The 26,315-nt window shown below is 44.2% G+C and overlaps 1 protein-coding gene across 2 annotated transcripts in view; it reads left to right on the top strand.

Moving 5' to 3' along the window:
• Positions 1–26,315, top strand: part of UST (uronyl 2-sulfotransferase) — a 304,142-nt gene that overhangs the window by 196,722 nt on the left and 81,105 nt on the right. For both annotated transcript variants that reach the window (XM_070461568.1, XM_070461569.1), the window contains exons 4-5: positions 2,510–2,589; positions 13,198–13,351. In XM_070461568.1, the coding sequence (XP_070317669.1) occupies positions 2,510–2,589; positions 13,198–13,351 (234 nt within the window). The remainder of the gene's footprint in view (positions 1–2,509; positions 2,590–13,197; positions 13,352–26,315) is intronic.

Here is a 26,315-nt window from a genome sequence, read left to right as displayed (position 1 = left end):
GTCTTTCTGTGTCCTCCCGTTATTTCATTCAGGTTTTGATCTCCAGGGCTTGGTAAGCACCCAATAAATGCTGAATGAATGAATGAACTCAGTGGAATCAAAATAAAGACTAGCATTGGTCCTGCCCGAGCCAAGGCAAAGCAGAGTCAGTGTCTGTGATCATTTTAAGTAGTGTCTTTGCCACTCACGCAGATGAGACCACGGTGAGAGAAAGGTAGGCTGCTGGCAGCAATGGGGGGACTCAGGTGATGGGCAGCAGGGGCTCAGAAGACGGTTCCTTGTCACTCGAAATGGGGAAGGTTAGCATTTATGAGGGCTCCCCAGGTGGCACTAGTGGTAAAGAACCCGCCGGTCAATGCAGGAGATCTCAGAGATGTGGGTTTGATCCCTGGGTTGGGAGGATCTCCTGGAGGAGGGCATGGCAACCCACCACAGTATTTTTGCCTGGAGAATCCCGTGGACAGAGGAGCCTAGTGAGCTACAGTCCATAGGGTCGCAAAGAGTCAGACACGACTGAAGCGACTTAGCACACACAGCGTTTGTGAAGACGGTCAAATGACACCGTCTTCACAAACCGTGAACACGATGCCGTGGACTGAAGATTGTGGTACTTCATGTGGGTTTTTCTATTTCGTGTGCAGGACAAAATTCATGAAAGCTAAGATGTACAGTCTGACTACCCTGTACTAATGTGATTAAGGCAAGCATTAGTAACTTTTATTCTCTATTTAAAGAGATGTCTAGAAAGAGTTATGCATTGTCATCACTAATCCATTTTTCCTCATGAAATAGACAGCTTTATGATTATTATGACACTGTTCTCAAAATCTAACCTCTACTGTTCTTTCCTTAAATTTAACACACTGACATGTGTTTAGAGAATGTAATATAATGTTGAATATGTGAAGGAAACAGGTTTTCTTCTGACCCATTTTTCCAGTCTTGTGTAATCCTAGGGGGCTTTCTCATATTACTCTTATGTGTACAGAGAAATAGCTGAAGAAAAATAATCTAAAGATTAAGGCATTGAATGGTCACTATTTTAAACACACACACAGTTATGCTTCTAAGCAGACAACCTCAGCGATCAGTTACCTTCAGCTGTGTTCCCAAATCAGTAATTCTGCTGGTAGATCTATCAAAAATCAAAATTCATAATATGAAGGTAGCTGGAAGTTTTATTAACCAAAAACAAGCGCTGGGGCATGCAGGGGGCTTGTAAAGAATAAACAGAAGATAAAGAGGCAGGATTCAATTTCCTTTTACACGCAAGCTTGGGGACAGGCAGACCATTATTCACCCATGCCTGCCACTGATGAACAGAAGCCCTGGGTTATGAACTGCAAGTCATCTGCTTTTAAAACTCAATTTCGTTTCTTCAGACAGTCGTTGTGAGCACGAATATCTAATGAAAGGGTTTAGGCCACGACATCCTAGTGTAACCATCTGTAAGTCGTGGACTCGTTGGAATTAATTCATTTAACAAATATTTATGGAGCATTTCCGTGTGTCAGCTCCGAGCTAGACAGCAGGGAACAAGGCAGGCCAGGTTTCCGTCACGCTTGAGACAAACCTAGAGTTCCAGACTCCGATTTTATTGTGGTTGCTACTATAGTTAACACATGAATGACCGTTTTTGTTTCCAGTTTTCAACTTGAGCTATTTCATAAAATATGAAGTGCTGCCCTTCTGATGTCTGTCCAAAGCAGCAAATTTCAATGTGCTTCTTAAAAATTCCAGAGTGTCAGCTTTGATGGGGCAAATAAGAAAATCTAAGGAAAGTGGAATTCAGGAAGTCAGGGAGTCGTAAGAATGCTTGGAATTTCTAACAGATTTTACTAAACGTTTTCTGTATCATGACATGTTCCAGAAGACTGTAAATGTTAGTTTATACAAATTAAAACTACTTTTTGCCTTGCTGATAACTGCAAATAAATAATTCAGATGACCACCCACCAAAACCTGAGAACATTTTTTGGGGGAGTGGGGGGGTGTTATGTGTTCCCTCTGAAATACTTGCTTTGTAAATTTTATAATCAAAGGGAAAAATAATGAGATAGTGCCTCATTTTATTTCTACTTTTCGATTCTGCAGAACTAGTTTCAAATGCTTCTGTTTTTCCCAGTAAGAGCATTATAGAAATGTAAACTAATAATTAACCTTTGTCTTGATTTGACTTTAAAGGAGAGGATTAAAGGCATTTTCTTACTTGCATTTCAGGACAGCAACACACTGACTTCTCCAGTTAAAATTACTTAAACTGACACTTTGTTTTCATGATGGCAATTAACTAAATTAAATTCAGGACTACACATTGTGAGAGCTTCTTTATTTTATTTAGTAAGGAGCCTTATGTAAAGTTCATAAATGTTGCACAAAACACAGCTGTTTAGCCCTGGTTCAAGAAGTAGTAAGGAAGGAAAAAAAGAGTTGGGGAGATAACCTTTAGCTTAATATAGCTTGGTAAATTAAATCCTATATATGCTAATTTTGTACTTTTTTTTAATAGATGGAACTGATTAAAAATATAAGTACTGCCGAACAGCCCTATTTATTCACCCGACATGTTCATTTCCTCAACTTCTCAAGGTAAGATATTTTCCAGTTTAATGGTTCTTTGATTTCTTTTGAGTACTTAGTCTCCTTCTAACAAACAATTACTTTAAAATCTACCTTCTTTTCCAAGGCAGTGTAATTGCCCTTCAAAAGACATTTTTAATCCATTTATTTTTGCAGTAGAGGGATCAAAATTTGAAATATTTGGTCAAAAAGCTTCATTTCTTTCTAAAAATACTACTCTTAAGTCTTGTGAAAACTTGAAATTATTTTTAATGAGAAGTCACTTGACCTTATAATTCTCTAAAAATAAAAATGTTTTGTATTGGAACAAAATAGACAAGAGATGGATATTTTAGCAGATATATTTCATTGCACATTTTTATACAACCTGCACCCACACAGGACTCTGAATAATTTAGAGGTGGAATTATGTGTATTTTATGTGTGCTGCACGTATGTTTAGTCACTCAGGCGAGTGTATTCTCCTCGGTTCTGTCTCGTCACAACAAAGATTTGGAGTGACGGACATTAAAGCCCTCAGCGAGTCACAGCTCTCGGGTCTCGGGCAGACCGTGTTACAACTCTTAGACAAATCAGTGTTACAGCTCCATGTTACAGCTCTATTTTATTTAGATAACAGCAGGAAAATCCATCCTCAAGCCGTGCGGGCATGTCTACCCAAAGACGCGAAGAGGAGAGCACCCCCGTGCAGGAGAGAGAGCGCGCGCTTTCGCTCCTCTCGTAAATGTTTTTCCTCCCCCTGGGCCTGCCCATGTAAATTGGGCTAGCCAGGAGTGCTGTTTGTTCTACCTGAGGTCCTCGCTCTGGTCCTCAGACCTTCCTCTGACCTTCCTTTGTTCTATTTTCGAGGGCTTTTCCCTTCCTTGTCTTTTAGCCACCGCCATTCTGGACTCCTTTTTCCTATTCTAACTACCTAACAGTCGCTAAGTCGTGTCTGACTCTTTATGACCCCAGGGACTGTAGCCTGCCAGGCTCCTCTGTCCATGGGATTTTTCAGGCAAGCATACTAGCTTGCCATTTCCTCCTCCAAGGGATCTTCCTGACTTCAGGATTGAGCCCATGTCTCCTCTATCTCCTGCACTGCAGGCAAATTCTTTACCCAGTGAGCCATCACGAAGCTAGGACCAGCCTCTTTCTCTACCTTTGTAACACTCCATTTCATTTCTCTAAACCTTGCATGGTTGATGTTGGTGGGTATTTTAGAAATCTGTGCTTTTTTCACCTTTACCTACAAGGACCTTTTGATAATAATGCAAACCTCAAATTTATGTGTTTAGATCCTCTGTTAAATTGCTAACTGCACATTCTGGGCATTCTCTTCCCCAGGGATCCCTTAGCACAAGTCATCTTGTCATTGTACTTTACTGTAGCTCTCAGATTCCTCCTCTAAGGCGGGCCCATCTGAGCTCACAGTTGGGGTTGACAGAGCTCTAAGTCCCGGGCCAATCTGCTGACTAGCCCCAGACCCTGGGCCTCCCCCATCAGCCATCTGACCAGCCCTTTGCTCACTGCTTTTCCCATGGGGATAACAGGACCTCACAGGCTCACAGGAGAATCCTGTCTGTGCTGACCTCGTGGCCCTGAGGGCCAGCAACCAGGGAGGCCTGAGTTTGCATCCCAGGAAGCCTAACAGTCTTCAGGGCTGGGAGAGGAGTGTAGCCTTCAAAGCACTTTCCTACTGTGCAGTGGGCCTTGTGCAAATGAAGTGTAAAGAGACTTGAGATTCAGCGAAGCAAGTTACTAAGCAGCAAAGAGGAATTGTTGGCTTATCTTTGAAAGCAAGTCTCCCCTGAAGTTCCCCAGCCTCTCTGATAGCCAGAGTTCTCTGGGCTGGTGAACAGGTGAGGAGGAGGACACCTGCGGATTATCCTGGATTATCCTCAGTGGCTGGAATGAGGGGTGAGGGGGTGTGTACCGCGTCTACAAGAGCTGTGTCTCCAACCACATTTCTAAAGTGGCTTGTCACTGCACTGTCCGGGATATGTGCCTGTCTTCCACTTCCCTGGGGCCAAGAACATATAATTAGACATAATTAGATAAGGAGGACTGGGTAGCTATTTTGGGCCATGTGTTTTACGACTTGTAGACAGCAGAGCCTGGCCCCTCTGACCCCTCCATTCTCTCATGCACTTCCTTCCTTCCTTCTCTCTGCATCACCCTTGACATCCTCAAACCTCATTCATTATTCTTTCTTCCTCTTTTTAAAATTTTTAGTGGACTATAGTTGATTTACAGTGCTGTGTTAATTCCTGCTGGACGGCAAAGTGAATCAGTTTATACATATACCCACTCTTTTTAGATTCTTTTCCCATGTAGGCCATGACAGAGTATTGAGTAGAATTTCCTATGCTCTAGCTATGCTATTAGTTAGGTCCTTATTAGTTATCTATTTTATATATAGTAGTGTGCATACGTCAATCCCAGTCACTCAGTTTATCCCCCCCATACTCCGTTAACCATAGGTTTGTCAAACCTCATTCATTTACTCCTTTTGCTTCTAGGGAAAATTTTTACAACCAAAACAAATTGCAATGCAACAGATTTTCATAGTTAACTCAGGACATTATAGCACTCTAAATAATATGCCAATGCCAATACCTTAATTGGATCAACAGAGCTGAGCACAGTATGGTTGCCCATATTTTATCTTGGCCTCCACTATGAAATATAAGCCCAAGAGTTTATTCTTGATTGATTGAGTTCTGAAAGAAAAGAGAAAAATAATAAACACCTTTTAGAGGACACCACATCCCAGGGAAAGTGTCAGCCTGGATTTCAGGATCTCTGGGTGTCAGACCTTCCCACTGACCTTAGTCTCTCTGGTGGGAAGGGGGAATCTCCATGTTCCCATCTACAGGGTAAGGACAGTTCCCACCCACCCCTGGTTTGTTGGGATGCTCAAAACCCATGATGGAAAGCCCTTCAAGTTCTTGGAGAGAAGGGTGTCGTGTGTATTCAAAGTGACATTTAAAAACATTTCTGTATAAGCCCCAGTCTGAACCCCCAGTTTGGCTCCTGTCCAGATGCAGCCTCTTGCTCAGTTGCATCCAACTCTTTGCAACACCATAGACTGTAGCCCACCAGACTCCTGTCCATGGGACTCTCTAGGCAAGAATAGAATGGGCTGCCATTTCCTGCTCCAGGGGATCTTCCTGACCCAGAGATCGAACCCACATCTCTTGTGTCTTCTTACATTGGCAGGTGGATTCTTTTCCACTGCACCACTTGGAGGCAGCCTCACCGTATCTCTAATGTAACACTTTCAGGTCAGGGCCCTGCTCTGGCTGATTTCTCCTCCCTCTATCCCACTGTGTTCAATTAAATACATACATATTGAGGACCTGCACTAAGACAGGGGCTTCTACAGGGAACAAGAAATGTTGTTCTTGGGACTTCCCTGATAGTCCAGTGGCTGAGATGCCACGCTCCCAATGCAGGAAGCTAGGGTTCGATCCCTGGTCAGGGAACACGATCCCACATGCTGCAACTAAGAGTTCCCCTGGTGGTGGTTTAGTCGTAGGCCATGTCCAACTCTGCGATCCCATGGATTGTAGCTAGCCAGGCTCCTCTGTCCATGGAATTCTCCAGGCATGAATTCTGGAGTGGGTTGCCATTTCCTTCTCCAGGGGATCTTCCTGACCCAGGGATTGAACTTGCGTCTCCTGCATTGGCAGGTGGATTCCTTACTGCTGAGTGACCAGGGAAGCCCCAAGAGTTCGAGTGCAGCAACTAAGACCCAGCACAACCAAACAGATAAATAAGTATTAAAAATATAGAAAAGAAAAGAAATGTTGTCCTTGCATTCAGGGAACTGAAAGGTTCTTCCATTAAGGAAGGAGAGGCGTGCAGTATGATGAGTTTTAGGAGAAAGAGTCACTGGATATTCCCAGGGGAAGTGGGAGGCAAGACCCTCCCTCCTGGAGCAGGAGCCACTACCAATGGGCCAGCTGTAGATGAACAAAGGGAAGGGGCGTTGGCAGCCCAGGGACCAGCAAAAGCTAAAACTGGACAAAGAGAAGGATGGAAAGCAACCCTGTAAATTAGGGTCTGAAGTGTGGGCACAGCAGAAATGGAATGGCAGTGATGAGCTACAAGCAGGAAAAATCAGAGACCAGTCTGAGCAGCTGGAATAAACTCATGCTGACTGTGGGCTCAATCTCACCCTTTCTTCCCACCCCACATGCACAAGGCCCATGGCCTCAGCTACAAGACCTTCATAAATATACAGGGAAGGACAAATTGAACTTGAATACATTACAGGACTGTTCAGTTCAGTCACTCAGTCGTGTCCGACTCTTTGCGACCCCATGAACCGCAGCACGCCAGGCCTCCCTGTCCATCACCAACCCCCGGAGTCCACCCAAACCCACATCCATCGAGTCGGTGATGCCATCCAACCATCTTATCCTCTGTCGTCCCCGTCTCCTCCTGCCCTCAATCTTTCCCAGCATCAGGGTCTTTTCCAATGAGTCAGCTCTTCGCATCAGGTGGCCAAAGTATTGGAGTTTCAGCTTCAACATCAGTCCTTCCAATGAACACCCAGGACTGATCTCTTTTAGGATGGACTAGTTGGATCTCCTTGCAGTCCAAGGGACTCTCAAGTACAGGACTGTTACATTCACTAAACATAGGAATTTAAAGCATCAGCCTTTCTTTTTCAAGGGAACAGTTTTATTTCAGGAAAATTTCTTGGGTATAAACAGTGAACCGTGGGCATGTAAGGAAAGTCCCCAATTATACAATTAACAGAGAAAACATCTGTGTTGGGACTCATTAAGAAAGCTTTCATATGCTTTTAAAACTGAGTTCTATATTTTGAATTATAAGGCATAGAGACAATTAAGCCGCTCTTAAGACATCTACCTTGATTGCTGACAGGCATTGTTTTAAGAGAAACATTGTTTTCAGAGGTTATTAAGAGAAGAATTGATGCTGCAACCTAATATTCTTATTTGATGTTTTATTTCTAATCTTCCTTACAGTGTTGACATGCAGCAAAACACTTGTGGGGGAGCAGAATGTAAGAATGAAAGTCTAACCTTGTTCCCAACACTTTCTTTTGTACACTTATGTTCTGAACTCATGAAGTGTATGGCATTATACTGAAATGAATCTCTCCTTATTTCTTCTTTTCCAGTAAATGTGGTATTCTTATCTTGGAATTTAGATACTCCGAGTAATGTAAAATGCTATCCTGTGAGTTTCTGGCAATTCAATAAATTTCATTTATTCATCGTCTAGGCATCTTGTCCTGTTCCATCTTTTCCTCCCTTTTTCAGACCTAAAATAAAGGTAAAGGTGCATGCTCTGTCGTGTCCAACTCTTTGCGACTCCTTGGACTGTAGCCTACCAGGCTCCTCTGTCCATGGGATTCCCAGGCAAGAATACTGGAGTGGGTTGCTATTTCCTTCCCCAGGGGATCTTCCCAGCTCAGGGACTGAACTCAAGTCTTTGGAGTCTCCTGCATTGGCAGGCGGATTCTGTACCGCTGAGCCTCCTGGGACCTAGATGGAACAGTTTCACCATACCCATTTTTATCAATTCAAGTGTGGAAAACAATACTATCAGACCAAACTGGTACTTTTGTAGTTGCCTCAGGGAAGACTTCCTACCAGAGGAGATAAACACTACAATGTCAGCAGAAACCTCAAATCAGTTTGTATTGCTGAAGATGTGCACCACTCTTTCAGTTTTTAAGCCATCTGAAAGTTCAGGCCAGACAAATATTTTTCACCTGGCCTACCTAGAGAACCGAATCAAAATTACTTTGACCAAAAGATGCTATTTTGTTGTGATGTTTTAAGTACATCACTCTTTGTGTACTCTGGTTTCATGAACCTGTTCGCAGTTGTCAGAGTCAACTAAAGAATTAGAATTTTTGAAAAAGTTCAACTTCCCAAGACCATCTCTTCAAGTATGTCTTAGATCATCAAGACTGTGACAGACAATTCATCTTCCCTGTTTCTGCCCCCACATTTCCTTTTTTTCTAAGATTTTTTTTTTTTTTTGGTGGGGGAAGTAATTCTTTTTCCAATCTACAGTTTCCCTTGACCCTCAACTTGGGTCTTACAGGGAAAACACTGTGAAGGCTTGTGTCAGAGTGCAGTACTATGAAAATAGTCCAAGTGAATGGTGAGATTATCTGACCTCAAACTACCATTTCTCTTAACCCTGTTTTTTGTCTCTTCCTTTCTCACCCATGACCCCCTCACCCATCTTTGCATCCGTTTCTCTTTCCTCGTGTGTCTCTGAAGGTGGCACCAATGCCAGCACTAACCTGAGAAAGCAAAACGTTTAAAAATCAATCAATCGCTAGAGAAGCAGGCAGGGTGCATCCAAGGACACCATGTGAGTTTTGGACATGGTTCTTCCCTTGAAGGGAGGTCCTGGTTACCAGTGTGAACAAGGTCTGCTTCCTGATGGCATCCTTTAACAAAACAAATCTGATCTTGCTAATTCCATAATTCAAATGGGTTTCCACGTTTTATTTCTAAATGTTGACTTTGTTTTCACTCTCATTAGCAAAGTCATCCATTTTAATTGTGTCCTTCAACTCTTTTGTAATGGTGACAGATGCCTCCATCTTTGAAGAGGGCATCAAACAGAACCCACGTTAGCACTTGCTGAATTCGGTCTTTACCCACTTAGACACAGCCTGAAAGTTCAAAATGAGAGTGTTCTGTGAGTTTATCCTGTGTAGACAAGGCCGGGATCATCTTCTGAAAATGGCACTGTCTCCTTTTTTACCTCCACAGTGAGTGGACTTTCTGTGGGCCCCATGAGCCCACACACCTGGCCGGCCCATGAAGGATTCGTATACTCTGGACTTGCCCTGAGCCCACCTCACTGCCCTCCTCGAAGGGCCTTCCTCCTCGTCATCTCCTTGCTTCCTGTCTCCTCAGGTCGTCTTTCCTTTCCCAGCAGGAAGCTGACCTCAGGTGCCCCACCCCCACCCACTTGTCTCCACGCCCGCCCCCCACCCGACGGCTTGCCGGAAGTTCCCGCCTCTCTTACCGGAAGTTCCCGCCTCTCTTACCGCAGGGTAGCGCTGAGTGGCTCAGCGTCTGTTTGCATGGTATGATGGCAGGTTCTGTCATGTTCGCCAAGGACCGCAGTGTCCACTGAATGAAGTTGTGAGGATGGAGGGAGACCCTTCCACTTGTTCCGGCAAAGGGCCATTAACTAACCACCTCCCCCTCCTCCTCTCGCAGGCAGCCCCTCACCCTGCCCCCCAAACAACCACAACCTTTTCCATGATGGCCTTTCTCTCACTTCAAAGCGTCTCCTTCCTCACTCACCGACAGGGATCAAAGCCTCACCCATTAGCCTTGGATACTCTTCATTTTTTGATGAAGTTAGCTGCCCAGAAATAACCTCTACTTTTTTTTTGGCTGTGCTGGGTCTTCAGCACATGGGCTTTCGCTAGTTGCAGTTTAGGTTCAGTTACCCTGTGGCGTGTGGGATCTTAGTTCCCTGAGCAGGGATTGAACTCACATCCCCTGCATTGGAAGATGATTCTTAACCATTGGACAACCAGGGAAGCCCCAAGGACTAACCTCTACTTTTAGGTCAGAGATGAAAAAGAAGATATACTTTCAGTGGAATGGAATTTGCCAGGGGTGAGGAGGAAGCAGGGAGACGGGATTTATTGTTTAATGGGCACAGAATTTCACTTTGGGCAGATGAGAAAGCTCTGGAGATGGGAGATGGCTTCTGGGGATGGTTGCTCTACAGTGTAAATGTACTTAATGCCACTGAAATGCACCCTTTCAAGTAGTGGAAAAGGTAAATTTTGCCTGTGTATTTTACCACAACTAAAATACATATATATATGTATACTTTCAAAAGCTGTTTGCAGTCATAAAACTCCTGTAGTAGGAGGACCTGCATGGGTGCTAAGCCACTTCAGTCTGTCTGACTCTTTGTGACCCTATGGACTGTTGGTGGACAGCCCTTCATGGATTCATAGGACCTGGCTTTTATGCTATTTAGCATAAATAGTCATTCTTTACAAGACCAAAGAAGCAGAGTTGAGGTTTTTAAAAGAACGTTGCAGTTTGAGGGTTGAGTTGCATTCACCATCTGCATGCTTTGTCCTTCTAATCCCTAACCCTACTTACTTTGGTTGCTGTTTGTCATGGATATGAAACCCAGTTTAATTAAAAAGAGGCAGATACATCCAGGGTGCTTGTGGTTATCCGTGGTTGGCACAGCTGACTTCTGGAAATAGTTGTTCACTCGGCTGTGTGAATGTCACCTTGTGTACGTCTGGAAGCTGACAAGAGTCGTGTTGGCCTGGCTAACCCTGCTCCTGAACAGTATGTTTTCCAGTGTGATGTATTCAAGGGTCTGGAATGGCATTCACACGCCTGGTGCCTGAAATCACACCATCAGAGTCATAGCTTCGTCTGACTTTGGATTCTTCTCTCTGAAGATTTTCTTTAAAAATGCAAACACACACACACACAAACAATTAATAAATTAATACACGAAATAAATAGGATCTGTGACTCGTTATGTCTACTTTCCTTTACACACATGTGCGTGTGTGTGCATGTGCTAAGTCTCTTTAGTCATGTCCAACTTTGCAACCCTGTAGACCGTAGCCCACCAGGCTGTTCTGTCCATGGGATTCTCTAGGCAAGAATACTGGAGTGTGTTGCCATGCCCTCCTCTGGGGGATTTTCCTGACCCAGGGATTGAACCAGCATCTCTTATGTCTCCTGCATTGGTAGACGAGTTCTTCACCACCAGCACCACTCGGATGCTGTAATAGTGGCTGAAATTTATGAACTGAGATGCACCCACCCTGGCTTTCATGTCTTAATTGGTTGAGCGCCTACTGTGTACCATGCTGTGTCTAAGGACATTGTTCCTGGCTTCTGGAGTCACAAGTCTGATGGGAGAGGCAGACCCGGACACACAGTGCTGGAAAGAGCTCTTGGAGTCAGAGGAGGATGGGACCAACACAAGGACGGGAGTTCATTGGGGAAGGATGTGGTGGTGATTCTGGGCTGCGTTTTGAAAGGTGGAGTCTGCTGGCTGGAAAGGTGGGAGCAGGGTCACGTCAGTTTGTTTTCTCTGAGCTCTTTCTGACCCCTGACAGAATGTCTGTGTGTCCTCATCAGAAGGTCATCGGGTGAGAGAAGCCTGTGGGCCCCTCAGGAGGTCCCCAGAGCGAGACCTCTGCCCGGAGCTCCGAGTGTTCTCCCAGGCTCTTCAGGGTCATTGCTTCCAGACAGTTCAAAGAGAAGGGGGAGGAATCCTTAAGACAAATTTAGCCTACCTGATCCTTATGCCTGGGGAAGGCCTCGCTCTTAGACCAGCTTCCAGTGCATTTGTCTAATCCCTTTGTGGAAGGAATTAAAATGCAACAGCTAGACATTGGCTTTATTTTTATCTGAAACCCCTTCACCATGATTTGAGGACAATTATATTGTTTTTTGTTGTGTTCACATTATTGTTTACATTGTAACTTGCCTCATCTCTGGAATCTTCTTTCCATGGTTCAGAGCACAGATTCTGGAGCCAGACTGCCTGGGTTCATATCCTGGCTCAGTCATAAGTTAAGCACTCCCTGCCTCTGTTTCCCCAGTATAAATGGGGATACTTACAATTTCTACTCCACTGAGGTTTTATGGGGGCTTCCCAGGTGTCGCTAGTGGTAAAAAACCAACCTACCAATGCAGGAAACTTAGACGTGATCCCCAGGTCAGGTCAGGAAGATCCCCTTGTAGGAGGGCACAGCAACCTACTCCAGTATTCTTGCCTGGAGAATCCCATGGACAGAAGAGCCTGGTGGGCTACAGTCCATAAGGTCATAAAGAGCTGGGCACAACTGAAGTGACTTAGCACGTACACATGAGGGGTTATGAGGCTTCAGTGAGTTGGTTACAAAATATTTACAGCAAGGTGAACAGGGAGCATTTAATATATCTTGGCTGTTATTCTCCACTTCCTGCAGAGCCCCTAACCTGAGACTGTTCTAATTAGAATGTAGAATAAGTACCATATCCTCCAGTGAGGCATTCAGAATTTACCAGGCAGTCAAAACATTCCATGAGGGTCAGTGGGTCTGTTCCAGACCCTGGTAATAGATACAAAACCTAGTTCAGTGTGGTCCCTCCCTGGGGACCTCCAGCCTTGTGAGAAAACGAGGTCGTATCTATACCTTCACAGTGACGATTCCTGCATTTTGCACAGTGCTGACTCCCAAACAGTCTTCACAGCCTCTCAATAGGCTCCTGGAATATCCCGCAGGATAATCAGTGTTTCCACTAGGAAACACTGCCTGCTGGTTTGATTGTTCACTGGTACCTGTGCAGTGGCTTCCCTGTAAAGAATCCACCTGCCAGTGCAGGAGATGCTGGTTTGATCCTTGCGTCAGGAAGATCCCGTGGAGGAGGAAATGCAATCCACTCCAATATTCTTGGACAGAGGAGCCTGGCGGGCTGCAGTTCATGGGGTTGCAAAGAGCTGGACACGACTTAGCAACTGAACAGACAGGGTCCTCTGGTGATGTTGAGTTTACCTAGAGGGGAACCAGTGTGTACGTGGGCTTGATTTTCCTTCAGAAAGGATGGTTTGTGACCAGCTCCATGTTTGTGTGCATCTTAGGTTTGGAGGAGACCAGCCTGTCTACATCAACATCATCAGAGATCCCGTCAACCGGTTTTTATCCAACTATTTTTTCCGTCGGTTTGGAGACTGGCGAGGAGAACAGAATCACATGATTCGCACCCCCAGCATGAGGCAGGAGGAGCGCTACCTGGTGAGTCTTGTTGCCTCAAATATGTGGTCCCCCACCCCCGTCGGGGTCATCTGGTCCTTGAGCTCCATGTGATGAGGGCACCACTTCAGGAAGCAGGTTTTTGCCAGTGAAAAATTAATTTTCCAGATCATTCAGATCCAAACATTTTCTCAAATGACTTTCTAATCGTGTTTTCCTCAGTTTTTCTTTAGTGTTAATTTCAGGTCCTGGAGAAGAAACAGTCTTTCCCAGGGAATCCTGACCAGCACTATTGTTTTGGTACATTTGGGGATTTCTCTTAAAAGGTCACAGAGTACTTACTCACACCTCATCCCACGACAACTCCATGAGGGAGGGGTACTTTGAGATGAGGACCCTAAGATTCCAAAAGAATGTGAGCACAACCATGACTGACTGTTTCCAGGTCCTCTTACTCCAAGTCCAAGGTTCTTTCCACCACAGCGCAAGAGAATCAGGCATCTCAGTGAAATTTGTTGGTTTTTCTGGACCTTATTTTGGGACCCTCAATGTCAAAGGGATGTTGATTTTGATAGCAAGAGTTGCTTCCACAGCTTGGAGTTGGTAACAGATGAAAGTAGTGCATCTTATCGTCACTCCAGAATAAAAGATGTGTTTCCCACTAGTTTGTGACTTAGATTGACAAATGCTTGCTGAGGGCTTAGAGCCTGGTGTTAAAGAGGTTGAAACCCTAGCCTCTGTGTCTGCAGGAGCCTCTTGGGTTCACTCGGACCATCCTGGGCTCTCAGGCCCAGAAAAGAGAGAAGAATGTGTGGATGGCTCAGTGCAAATCTGCCTCCACTGCTGGCCTGCAACACAGAGGCCATGCCCACCACTGGTGTGTGCACAGAAGCATCCTTGAGCTAAAGAGTAGTGTTAGTTACAGTTCCAGCACAAGTTCTCTTTCCTCATTTGATTTTAAAAGGCATAAGGACAGTATGTGGTTGGAGGATGGAGCATTTTTCAACAATATCACTTTCAAGTCTTAAAATCTGCAGTTAGAGTTGAGAAAACTGAGATGCACAGAAGTCTTATCGAATGCTACACAGCTAGTTATAGATGGGCCGAGACTAGAAACAAAGGCTTTTTATTGGCCATTCAGCATTTTTTCAACTACCTAATGCTTCAGGAAAGTATTCTGATGATATATTTTTAAAGTAGCTTTTACTTTTTTTCTCTTTCCATTATGATGGCAAAAACTCTTCTTATCTTTTCCTTTATATGTTATGAATATGGCTCTATATTTTTTATTATGACAAGCACATAGTTTTTATAATGATTAGTACATATTCAGAGTATAGAACCACTTAACTAGAGGAATAATGTCTTTATTGTTTGTATTGGACCCGATTAGCCTGTTATGTTTTTTGAAAACATAGAGCATATTCCTTGTAATCAAAATATCTTGCAAAGTTTCTGGTTCAATCCGATACTAGTGAGAACCAAGTTAGTCTCTATCACTTGAGTCCATCATAGTCTTATGCCAAAAAACCAAAGATTTGAAAACAAGTTTTATGAATCCTACTCTTCAAACATTAATGTAGGTAAGAAGTAAATTCATAGTCTACCAGAAGGTGAAAAGTGATCAGGGAAAGTGAAGGGGCAGTCCCAGGGATCCATCATGTGGGCAGAGGGTGGTGGTGGGCAGGGAATCGGCTGCGATGTTAATAAGCAGATCAGGGGAGGCATTGGATCTGACATGTCAGCAATGATTAGAATGAGAGATAGAGTTGACCCCGCAGTTGGCTGGGAGAACGCCGCCCCAAGTAGAGAGGGGAACTGGAGCGAAAGCTTGGAGTGGGCACTTGTGTGTGTCATTCAGAAATCAGCAGGGAAGAGGGGGGTGGCTAGTATAGAGTGAGAGGTGGGGGCAGGGAAGCGGCAGGAGGTGAATTTGGAGAGGTAAGTCTTAGAGACCACGCACCATATAAGGCCCTGTGAGTCGCTGTTATAACTTTGAATTGAGAAGTAAAATGAATAGCTCCAAATCATGCCCACCTTTTTTTTTTTTTTTTGAAGTATAGTTGATTTACAATGTTGTGTTAATTTCTGCTGTATAGCAAAGTGATTCATTACACACACATATATTTATACATTCTTTTTTGATATTCTTTTCCCCTGTGGTTTATCATTGGATACTGAATATAGTTCTCTGTACCATACAGTAGGACCTTGTTGTTTATCCTCTCTATATATAATAGCTTACATCTGCTAACCTCCCATTCCATCCCTCCCCCACCTCCTTCCCTTTTGGCAACTACAAATTTGTTCTCTATGTCTGTGAGTCTGTTTCTCTTTCACAGATAGGTTCATTTGTGTCAAATTTTAAATAACACATAAGTGGTTATCATATGGTATTTGTCTTTCTCTTTCTGACTTACTTCACTTAGTTTCGTAATCTCTAGTTCTAGCCATGTTGCAGCAAATGGCATTATTTCATTCTTCTTATGGCTGAGTAGTATTCTATTATCACATCTTCTTTATCTATTTCTCTGTCGATCCACATTCAGGTTGTATCCATGTTTTGGCTATTGTGAATAGTGCTGCTATGAACAGAGGGGTGCATGTATCTTTTTGGATTAGAGTTTTGTCTGAATATATGCTCAGGAGTGGGATTGCTGAATCATATGATAATGCTCTTTTTAGTTTTCTGAGAAACCTCCATAGTGTCTTCCATTGTGGATGCACCAACTTACCAAACAACATTCCCACCAATACTAGAATGGTTCCCTTTCCTCCACACCCTCTCCAGCATCTGTTATTTGTAGACTTTTTAATGATGGCCATTCTGACTGATGTGACGTGGTACCTCATTGTAGTTTTGATTTGCAATTCTCTAATAATTAGTGATTCCCCGGTGGCTCAGTCAGTAAAGAATCCACCTGCAATTCAGGAGACCTGGGTTTGATCCCTGGGTTGGGAAGATCTCTTGGAGAAGGAAATGACAACCCACTCCAGTGTTCTTTCCTGGGAAATCCCATGGACAGAGGAGCCTGGTGGGCTATAGTCCATGGGATCACAAAGAATTGGACTCAACTTAGCAACTAAACCACCACCCCCAATAATTATTAATATTGTGCATCTTTTCATGTGCCTATTGGCCTTTTGTATTTCTTCTGTGGAGAAATGTCTATTTAGGTCTTCTGCTCATTTTTCTATTTGGTTGTTTGTTTTTCTGTTGTTCAGTTGTATGAAGTGTTTGTATATTTTGGAGATTAAGCCCTGTCACAAACTATACACATCTTAATCAGTGATTCTTTCTCCTGAATCTCCTCTAGAAAGCTGAGCCTGCCTCCCAGCAGGGGTTGCATCATCTCACAAGCCCACAAACACCCTCAGCAATTCTCTCCCTTTTTCTGGGAGTCAGGACTCCTCCCTCCTGTTCTAGACTTATATCTGTCTGAAGCTTCGGTTCTTGTTCTGAAGTCTCACAAGCATCCTCACACTCAAAGTTTCCAGGGGATTTGATTGAAAATAGGGTCTGTGGGAGAGAGACCTTACAGTTGTGCAGTGCACAACCTACACAACTGTACATGGATGTTCTAATATTCTTCAGTGCTCCCACCAACTGCTGGTTATGTCATTTCTCTGGGTGATATAATATCTTCACATTTGTCCTCTCCTCCCAACAGCCAGTAAGATCTTTGAGAACAAGATAAGATCAGAGTTCCATCTCTGTCCCTGGTATTCAGAAGAGTGGCTGAATTAGTTGTTGTTGTTCAGTGGCTAAGTTGGGTCTGACTCTTTGTGACCCCATGGACTGCAGCACATCAGGCTTCCCTGACCTTCACTGTCTCCCGGAGTTTGCTCGAACTTATGTCCATTGAGTCAAGATGCCATCCAACCATGTCATCCCCTGTTGCCCCCTTCTCCCCCTGCCTTCAATGTTTCCCAGCATCAGAATATTTTCCAATGAGTCAGCTCTTTACATCAGGTGGCCAAACTATTGGAGCTTCAGCTTTTTTTTTAAGCCCATAAAATTTTGAAAGCTGGTAATGGAGATAAGTCTTGCATTTTTGAAGGGCCTTTATGATATGAGAGATTCTGGGGAAATTCCCTGCCTGGAATTCTACCCTCAGAGATTCGCAGGGACCCCCATTCCACACGTAAATCACTGTGTCCTGAGAAGGGCCCATGTCGGATGAGCTTGGCTCATTCCTTGGCTGGGCCCCAGCGGAAGAGCCCTGGGCTCCCCCAAAACAGCAGAGGGAGAATCGGGGAGCAGAGAGCGGGGAGGGCCCGGGACATGTGACTCCTTCATGATCCAGCTCCAGTCTGACCCCATTAGGAGGCCGTTCTCTTGTTCAAAGGATGGTTTGTTTATTTGGAAGAAGCCAGTGTATTGCCTTTTTTTTTTTTTTTTTAATAGCTGAAACTTTTTATTCCCTCTCCTCGATCCCATTAGACCCTTGGAATAAAACTGTCCCCTTTCAGAGCCTGTCCTCATTTTGGCAAGCCTGGGTGGTCAGTTGTTTCACTCAAAAGAGGGTGTTGTTTGTGTCTCGCTGGGGTGCAGGGCAGCTGTGAGGAGGCTGGGTCCCCTCAGCGAGGCCCTGCCTGGGGATGAGGGCCCGAGAGGGGAGGCCGGCAAGCCCAAGTGGGCAGACAGGGCAGCCACCCCCTCGGGGACTGAGCGGCAAGGCTTCTCGCTGCTCACACACGGAGTCACGGGCGCTGGCCTGAGACAGGGCCACTGGTGTCCCCACTTGATTCCAGACCCCAGTGCTCTCTCCAAAGCCCTTTGCTTTATCCAGTTGCCAAAAATAAGGCAGTTCTGCTCCTGGCTGTGGGCCTTGCAGAGCTGCTTAGCATACAGCTGAGAGACGGTGGGGGCTTGGGGGCTGAAATATTATCATCTGTGATGCCAGCTGGTTGGGAAGAAAATGGAAATATGCACATGGATCGTAGGGTTCCTGAAGGTCCGTCGTGAGGAGCCTCTCTTCTCTGGGATGCAGAACGGGGCCTGGGTCTAGTGATGGGCTAGGTGTCCAGTCCAGCGTAGAAGCCAAGCCTCCTGACTCCATACCTGTCTTGTTGGATCACTGGGACCTTATGTTTTACTTCCTGGATGATAAAAGGGAGAAGACGAGTGGGCCAGGTCCCATGGTTTTTGAGAAAAATCATTTCATCTGACGCATCTTCACAAAGACATAGGTGTTATAACAATTTTTTTTCCAAATACTCAAGCGTCTTAGAGCTATTTTCCATATTTTCTGAAAACAAGTTTTCTAAAAGTTTCTACTTCTCTCAGAAAAATCTTCATTTATTTATCAGAAAATGATTTTACAATAAATTATTGCTAGAATGGGTACAGATTCAGCGTCTAGCAGCCATGCTATGAAAAGACAGTTCTCTGGGGCTCGTTTCCCTCTGTCCAGAGCCAGGCACTCGGCTCACCATTGCAGCGGTGGCTGCGTCCTTTCTTGGTTTTAGGCTCGGGAGGTGGGGCGGATCTGAGTGTAGGCACACGTGGACGTGTGCCAGGGCTTGAGACTTTTGTCCAGCCGGAGTCCAGGCTGCTTTATTTCCAGGGCAAGGAAATACCTGGCACCCAGAATGCAGTTAAGGAGAAGGAATGTCTGCTGATGAAGAGCAACTGTTGTGATTTACAAGCAAGGGAGAGCGTCTTGTTCCCTGGAAGCCACTCCCTTCTCCAGTCCCCAAATTTCCCTGAAAACAGCTGCCATTTCCACTCTGTCAGTTATACGTGTGTGATTTTATTTTATTTTTTTTTGCTTGTTGTTTGCCTAAAACGTGGCCTGAGAAAGGTTCATGGTGAACACTTCTGCAGAGATACCACTTGGCATTTTCAGACAACAACAAAAATGTCCAGTTGAACTCTTTGCCCAAATTTCCTGCAACTTCACCAGATGACCCTTCCCTAGGTGATCCACCATTTGTAGAGCAGAAAGAGAGGAAAGGCATTTTCCCAGGGAGAGAACTGCCTCTGTGATGCTGTTTATTCGTCTTGGCTGTAAAGCGTGGAAAGTAATGCATGTTTAAAAGAAAAGATGTGTAATTTACAGCTTCTTAATTCATAAAGAATTCAGTGAATCATGTTGGATTCTAGAGAAGCCTGAACATGGGCCAGCATCAGCAAAGGTTTTCAGAAAGCTATGCGTTTTAATCTGCTTGAAAGCTTTGGACTCTGAGCACCCCTAGCTTTGGAAGTGTATCTATGAAATACTCGTTTCTGGAAATTTCCACTCAGTCCTGACTGGCTGAGTCTGTCCTGGGAATGAAACCTCAGGCTGTCCCTTCATCCCTCAAGCATCATTCTTCTTAAAGGAAGAAAATGAATAAGCGATTTGGATCATCTGCTTTTTACGTATTTCAGTAAATATCTGTATTTTCCAAAGCTTCGAAGGTAAGAAAGTCATGCTGTTTGTCTCCATCTAGTTTAGATTTGGCCTATGACTGTGGGCTGAGCAAGCGGCCCAGGACATGGTGTACTTAGCTTCTGTTCTCTGCTGCCCCAGCTGGGTGACTCAAGCCAATGGATTTAGCCTCTGTGAACCTTACTCTTCTCATCTGTACAATGGGAACATGTTACCTTGTCTGTTTCACAGGCTTCTCAAAGAAAATAAACTGAATATTCTACAGAGAAGTGCCCTGCGAGCTAAAACTTTCCAAAACACATTTTGGAATTAATCCTTTCACACCCCTGGCTCTGTCAGTGGCTTCCAGAGACCACTCATTTCCTATAAAACAGGGCAGATGGGGGTGTTTTCTCCTCTGGGGAGCCAGCGGCTGCTGTTGCCCTCCTGCGGCTCAGGCTACCCTGGGCCGTGTCCTGAACCATCAGGTCCGCTTCTGCTGAGCTCTCAGATGGCCCCACTAGACCCCTTCTCCTGGGAATCCGTTTCTAAGGAAACTGCTTCTCTGTGTTCCCAACAGCTGGAGACACGTTTTGATCCCAGCCTGCTGGCACCCATTTGTCCCATGTTTGTTTACTTGGAAATCTAAGCTGGTGTAGGCAAGTGCTTGTAAAGTCCCCAGAGCGGTGCGTTCTTACCCCGGAGGGTGGGGAGGAGAGGTGTGCGGGGCGACAGGCTCTGACACGCTGAGCCACACAGAGGATGAAGGTGCTGCCCTGGAGAGAGATGTCTCTGACATCCATTCCTCCAGAGGTTTGTTGAAAGCAGGGGTCGCAGGTGTTTAGAGAACCAAAGACGAGCTCTGTGGTTTAGCAATACCTGGAGTATCCCTGAGACTCAACCCACCACCGGTTTCTTGGAAGATGAAAGAAGAGGACCATGGTTTAAGGAGCAAAGAAGCCTTTAGAAAATGAGAATAGCACACATCTGACCAGCAGCAAGACAGTGGGATCTCAGTCTGTATCCAAAGGACATGGATTCTCTCAACCACCCAAATGAACAAGGAAATGAGTCTTCCTCTCAAACCTCCAAAAATGAATCAGCTTTGCCAATACCTTGAGTTTAGTCCAGTGGGACCTGTGTCCAGACTTTGACCTACAGAACTGGAAGATCAGAAATGCTGGTTCACATTTCTCCCCCTTCTTTTCCTATCTCATTTCTCTAACCCACCTGAGAAGGGTTCTCCATTTTTAAGGAATTTTGTGAATCCACTGGGCTCATCCAGACAGTCTAGAATCATCTCCCCATCTCAAGGACTGTAACCTTAATCACATCTGCAGAACCATTTTTTTTTTTCTGTATAAGGTGCCATATTCACAGGTCCCAGGAATTAAGGTGTGGACCTCTTTGGGTCTATTGTCCTGCCCACCACAGCTGTGACTGTGGGAACTGTGGAGAGGTTGTGAGCATGACAGGCATTCTGAAACCTGGCTTGTCCCAGCCACCGGTGGGACATCTGCTCTCCACTGTGGCATGCAGCCACGCAGTGACGCCAAGCTAGGGCTTCCCTGTCTCTGGTCTGCAGAACCAAGGGGCCAGTCATACATTTTATTTTTACTTCTACTAGTGACTCATCCATCCATCCATCCACTCATTCTTCATTCATTCATTTATTAATGAGTTAGTGCTTTCTGTGTGATGAGCATAATAATCAGAACTGGAAATAAAATGCTGAGCAAAAATAGACCCTATGTCTGTCCTCATAGAGCTCAGAGTCCTCCAAGGGAGGCAGGTATTAATTCCCAAACCACATAAATTCATGTGAAATGTAACTGGCTCACATTTTACAACACAGAGAAATGTGCCACTGTCTGGACATAATTGGCAAGTCTAGAGGTCAGAGGAGTGATGGTGGAACTAAGATGTGAAGGGAAAGAGAAGGAGGAACATCTGGGCATCGGGAACAGCACATGCAAAGGGCCTGTGGCAGAGGGGAACAAAGTGAACACAGGGGAAGTACCAGGGAGGCTACAGCAGGGTGAACTGAGGGAGAAAGGAAAGAGCTGAATCCTGCAGGGTGGGCAGGCAGAGGTTGGACCCCACAGAACCTCCCAGGCCCTCTTCAAGAGGACTGGGGAGACTCTAAAGGATTTAAAGCAGGCCTGGGGGGAGGGGGAGCATGTTTACATGGGATCCTAAGATTTACATTTTGGAAAAAAATGACTTTAACTTCAATATACAGTGTACAGAAGGGCTCCAGTTAATCTGAGGCTGCTGCAGTGATCAAGTGGGAGATAAACAGTCAAGAAGCAAGTATTTACAGAGCGAGAACCATGCATAAGGAGCAGCTCTAGGTGGGGGCAGGGATGGAGATAGGGGAGCGTTTACGGTGGGGAGCACCTCACTGTCCTTCCATTTGCTGACTGCCTGGTTGGCAACAGAAGACCGAAACTTGAGGAACTGTCATTGGCTGGGGCATGATTAATTAGCAAAAGAACGCTGCAGACACTTCAGCCTGAGAATTCAGGAGAAGAAAGAAATCAGTGAGAGCTGGGCTCACTGGGGGAAGCTTCCTAGACAAGGTGGGAGCTCAGATATGGGGACAGATTCAGATTCCAGCAGGGATAAGGTCAGGAGGACTGCAGGAGCAGAGTGTTTGTGCCAAAGCCCAAGAGCCTGAGGCTTGCGCTATGGTCAGCCGCCCAGCTTGGCTGGAGCAGTGGGTTTCGAGTTTAGGGTTTAGGATTTAGCTTTGGGACTGAGAAACGATTCACCAGATGTCCCTGAGGAGGCTGCCAAATCAAGTTTGCCTGACCTGCTTGCTCAATGGAAGCTCCCATCAGGAGCACCAAACCCGAGCTACCAGAGCATAGCCAGGTGCATCCCACTGGCCACCTGTCAGCTGAGCTCATCTGCTCCAGACCCCCGCCCCTCACTGTGAGTCAGCCACCAGCTGCAGCTGCCCCCTCACTGGGGGCTCAGGCCTGCACCCCTGCTGGGACGGGTGGCTTAGATTTATGAAGGTGGTGGCTCTCAGCCTGATCGCTCACTGGAATCATCTGGGAGGCTTTTAAAACTCCTGTTGCCTGGGTCCCACGCCCAAAGATTCTGGTTTAATCGGTCAAGGGTGCAGTCTGGGTTCTGGGATTTTTTAAAAGCTCCAGAAGTGATGCAACATGTAGCTAAGGCTGAAAAGTAATTACTGAGAAATAACAGCATATCCATTCTTGGCTGTATTAGCAGAAGTTAGTTTTACTGACAGATACATCTCCTGAATATCTTCTAGAAGCTTACTTTCTGTATCCATTGCATATTTTAAAAAAGCTCTATTTACCTTCCTCTCAGGAATTTTTTTTATTTGTTGGACTTTTAATTGGTATGTGCAAATATATGACACTATAGGAGTTTGATGGCATAGTATTAGATATTTTGTATTTATGTATACTCTGTATGGGTCTTAAGTCAAGCTTTCTTTTAAATTGAAGTAAGTAATGTTTATTATATAGAAACCAAAGAGTGTATTATACTGTACATTTAAGATCTCACTTCAGGAAGCATGCTTTAGGCAATAAAACAGAGAATAAGTACTTTGATGAACAAAATATTTTAACGTGAGAACATCTTTTTGTTTGGTCAGTGGAGTCATTTGGAATCCATTACCATTTTTCTAAAGAGATATGTGTCACTCTTCAAATGCAGGCCAGTTTGTACAAATACATATACATGTTAAATTTAAAGATGTGAGTGAATAGGGCTACACTTTAAATGCAGTCGGGAAATGTTCTTTAAAATACTGTTTAAAACGCAGCCAGGGAGCTTGCTACTCAAAAAAGTTATGGGGTGAAGGTTTATATAAAGTGAAAAACTAATGACAGTTTATCAGTGTTAGAATTTTGAATTTCATAGCCTAATACTTGTTTTTCAGAACCTGGCACACCTTTGTAGTTGTCCTCAATTTGCTTTGCCAAATTGTAATATTTTTTTCCTACAAAACTCTTTTACATACACAGCATAAATTCCCCAAAGGCAGAATGACCTCTAAATGTGTTCTCAAAAATATTTTGCAAAATCTGAAGACAGGAAAAGTAAGTGTAAAACATCTAAGAGATCTATTGGAATCTCAGCTTGAATTCTCATTGCAAGTACTTATGAAAATGTCAATATTAACATGAAATAGCTGGCAGTTTTTCTAAAAAATGTAAATTGAATTAGATAGTGTGTAATTGGAGAAACGCTTGCTTCACTCAGTCTCTCTCAAAACAAGGCTTAAAATGTGTTAGCTGCAGCAGCCTTGCCCTCTAATGGCTGGAAATTGAAGGACAAGGCTAAATGTCTCTGGCTGTAAGGACGATAGAAACTAAGCAGAGAGAATGGCAGTCTATATGGCACCATGTCGGAAGACTCTTCCCAAAGCAAGGGACACAATGTAGATGTCAGGACCAGCATAGTCTTAAAAAGAAACAACGGAATGGGTACTGAGGGAAGGGAAGACCAAAACATGCTAAGTACCTTGGAGCTTCTGGGCCATCTTCAATAGAAATGGTACTATAGATGCCCGATGTCCTGAAATGCAACTGAGAGGTCAAACTCACCTCATAATATTAAAACATTGAGAAGCCTGGAAAAGTTATAGAATAAATAGTCAAGCCTGGAAATTGTGATGGTCTTGGCTTAAGTTCTGCAGAGCACACTGAACAATCCACTGTGGTTCCCTTTTATGATTGACTCATCAGTGTCTCAGGCAGGGGAGAAATGACCTCAGTATGTATGGTTTGTCAGGAGTATGATAGGAAGTTTGATTTTATCCCACGTGACATTTCCATTATCTAAGAAGACAACCAGGAATATATGAGCCAGGTGGGGGGATCCACTGGCTGTAATGTCATGCAACCTCTAGGCACAGACCACTTTTTCTCTGACCCTACATCCATGCAGATATTCCTGAATAAATGAAAGAATTTTAACCAAATCCTGCTTGATTTCAAGACAAAGCTTTTTTTTTTTTTTTTAATAAAAAGTTTTATTGGAGAAAAATAGAACCACCACGTACACAGGGAAAAGAGCACAAAAATTCAACTGATACAGAACTGAAAGTCACAACTACCCAATGTTGTTTGCGATTACTTTTCAATTTCTTAAATGGCTTCCATCAATTGGCTCCAACTCTGTTTTTCAGATTACAAGGAAAAAATACAATGCAATTGTATCAACATTCAGCTAGGTGTTTCTATACTCATTTTTTTTTTTTTTTTTTGCACTGAAGAGGAAGGTTATACCAGTATGACTTTTCAATCATACTGCTGCCCCTTCACCACTCTGCAGAGTTTTAAACACTCACTGCTAGTTTTTTAAAAAAAACTAACCTCTTGGATGAGACTTGTTAAGAAAACCAGCAGATGTATAAAAGAAATTATCAAGTTCAATAAGAGGTGGTGGAAACTTTGTTGACAATGAAATCTCACTATGGTTATGGCATTCCATATATGACCCAGTACTAGTGAGTAAAAACCTGTGAGATTAAGAAAAGTGATCTAAACAGAAACAATAGGGAGTTTCCTGGTGGTCTTGTGGTTAGGATGTCTGGACTTGCACTACCGTGACACAGGTTCAGACCCTGGTTGAGAAACCGAGACCCCTCAAGCCACCTGGCATGGCCCCCAAAAAAGCCAAAACAAAACATAAGATTAGCCTCAGTCAACCCTGATTACTGCTAATCTTTATTTCTCCAGGAAATTATTACTCCATGTGAATTATATGTATTTTTTAATTGCTAATATAAATAGTGTATTTCACTTGCTAGTATATGTTGCTTCTAAAGCCTTCAAATTGTTTCACATTTGTATATATCTTATATGTTTAACTAAAATGTAATTCTCATAGATGGTATGACATGATCTCCTCTTCATCTCAGCAGCAACCTGGCAGACATCCAGCCCAACTTTCAGTATACACTTAATAACAGATCCAAATGTGGACAGAGCATCAATGTTTACCTCTTCTCTCCACTTGCATGTGCATCTTAAATATATCTTGAACACCTACAAGGTATCAGGCCCTGTGATGGGAATAGCAGTGGCAAGATGAACATCCACTCCTACTTTCTACCTCTACCACATACAAAGAAACCCATCTCCTCTTATATTCTCTTATTAGTGAGTGATAGCCCTCTCTGGGTTCAAGAAACTCAGGAGTCATCCCTGCCTGCTTTCTCTTTCCCCAAACCCCTCAACCCATATGCAATTAGCCAGCAACTTAACCTGGAATCCTCCTGAATGCAGAGCCTGAGACAAGGGTTTGGGTGAAGGTTGTTAGAATTCAGACAGGGATCCCAGCAAATTCCGGGAGACAGTGGAAGACTGAGTCTAAGTCTTAGCAGAGTCTAAGTTTGCTAAGCAGAGTCTGAGTCTGCTAAGACTATCAGTTCTTCCTCCTTGACTGTGCTCAGATCATTCCCCATCATTAACAAAGTCCTCTTCATGTTCGACCCAAATATCTACAATGGCCTCATAGCTGGGCCGCCTGGCTCCCGGTCATCTGCCAACCCACAGTCATAATGTCAGTACACTATGTATATCTGACGTCAAGCTTCGCCTGCTTAAAATGCTTTTGTGTCTTTCTCTCCCTAGGCATAATGTTAGTCATTGATTTTG

The sequence above is a fragment of the Odocoileus virginianus genome, chromosome 34 (genome assembly GCF_023699985.2).
Source record: "Odocoileus virginianus isolate 20LAN1187 ecotype Illinois chromosome 34, Ovbor_1.2, whole genome shotgun sequence".
NCBI classification, from domain to species: domain Eukaryota; kingdom Metazoa; phylum Chordata; class Mammalia; order Artiodactyla; family Cervidae; genus Odocoileus; species Odocoileus virginianus.
The sequence above is the reverse complement of the archived record's forward strand: the minus strand, read 5'-3'. Positions and strand labels throughout refer to the sequence as shown.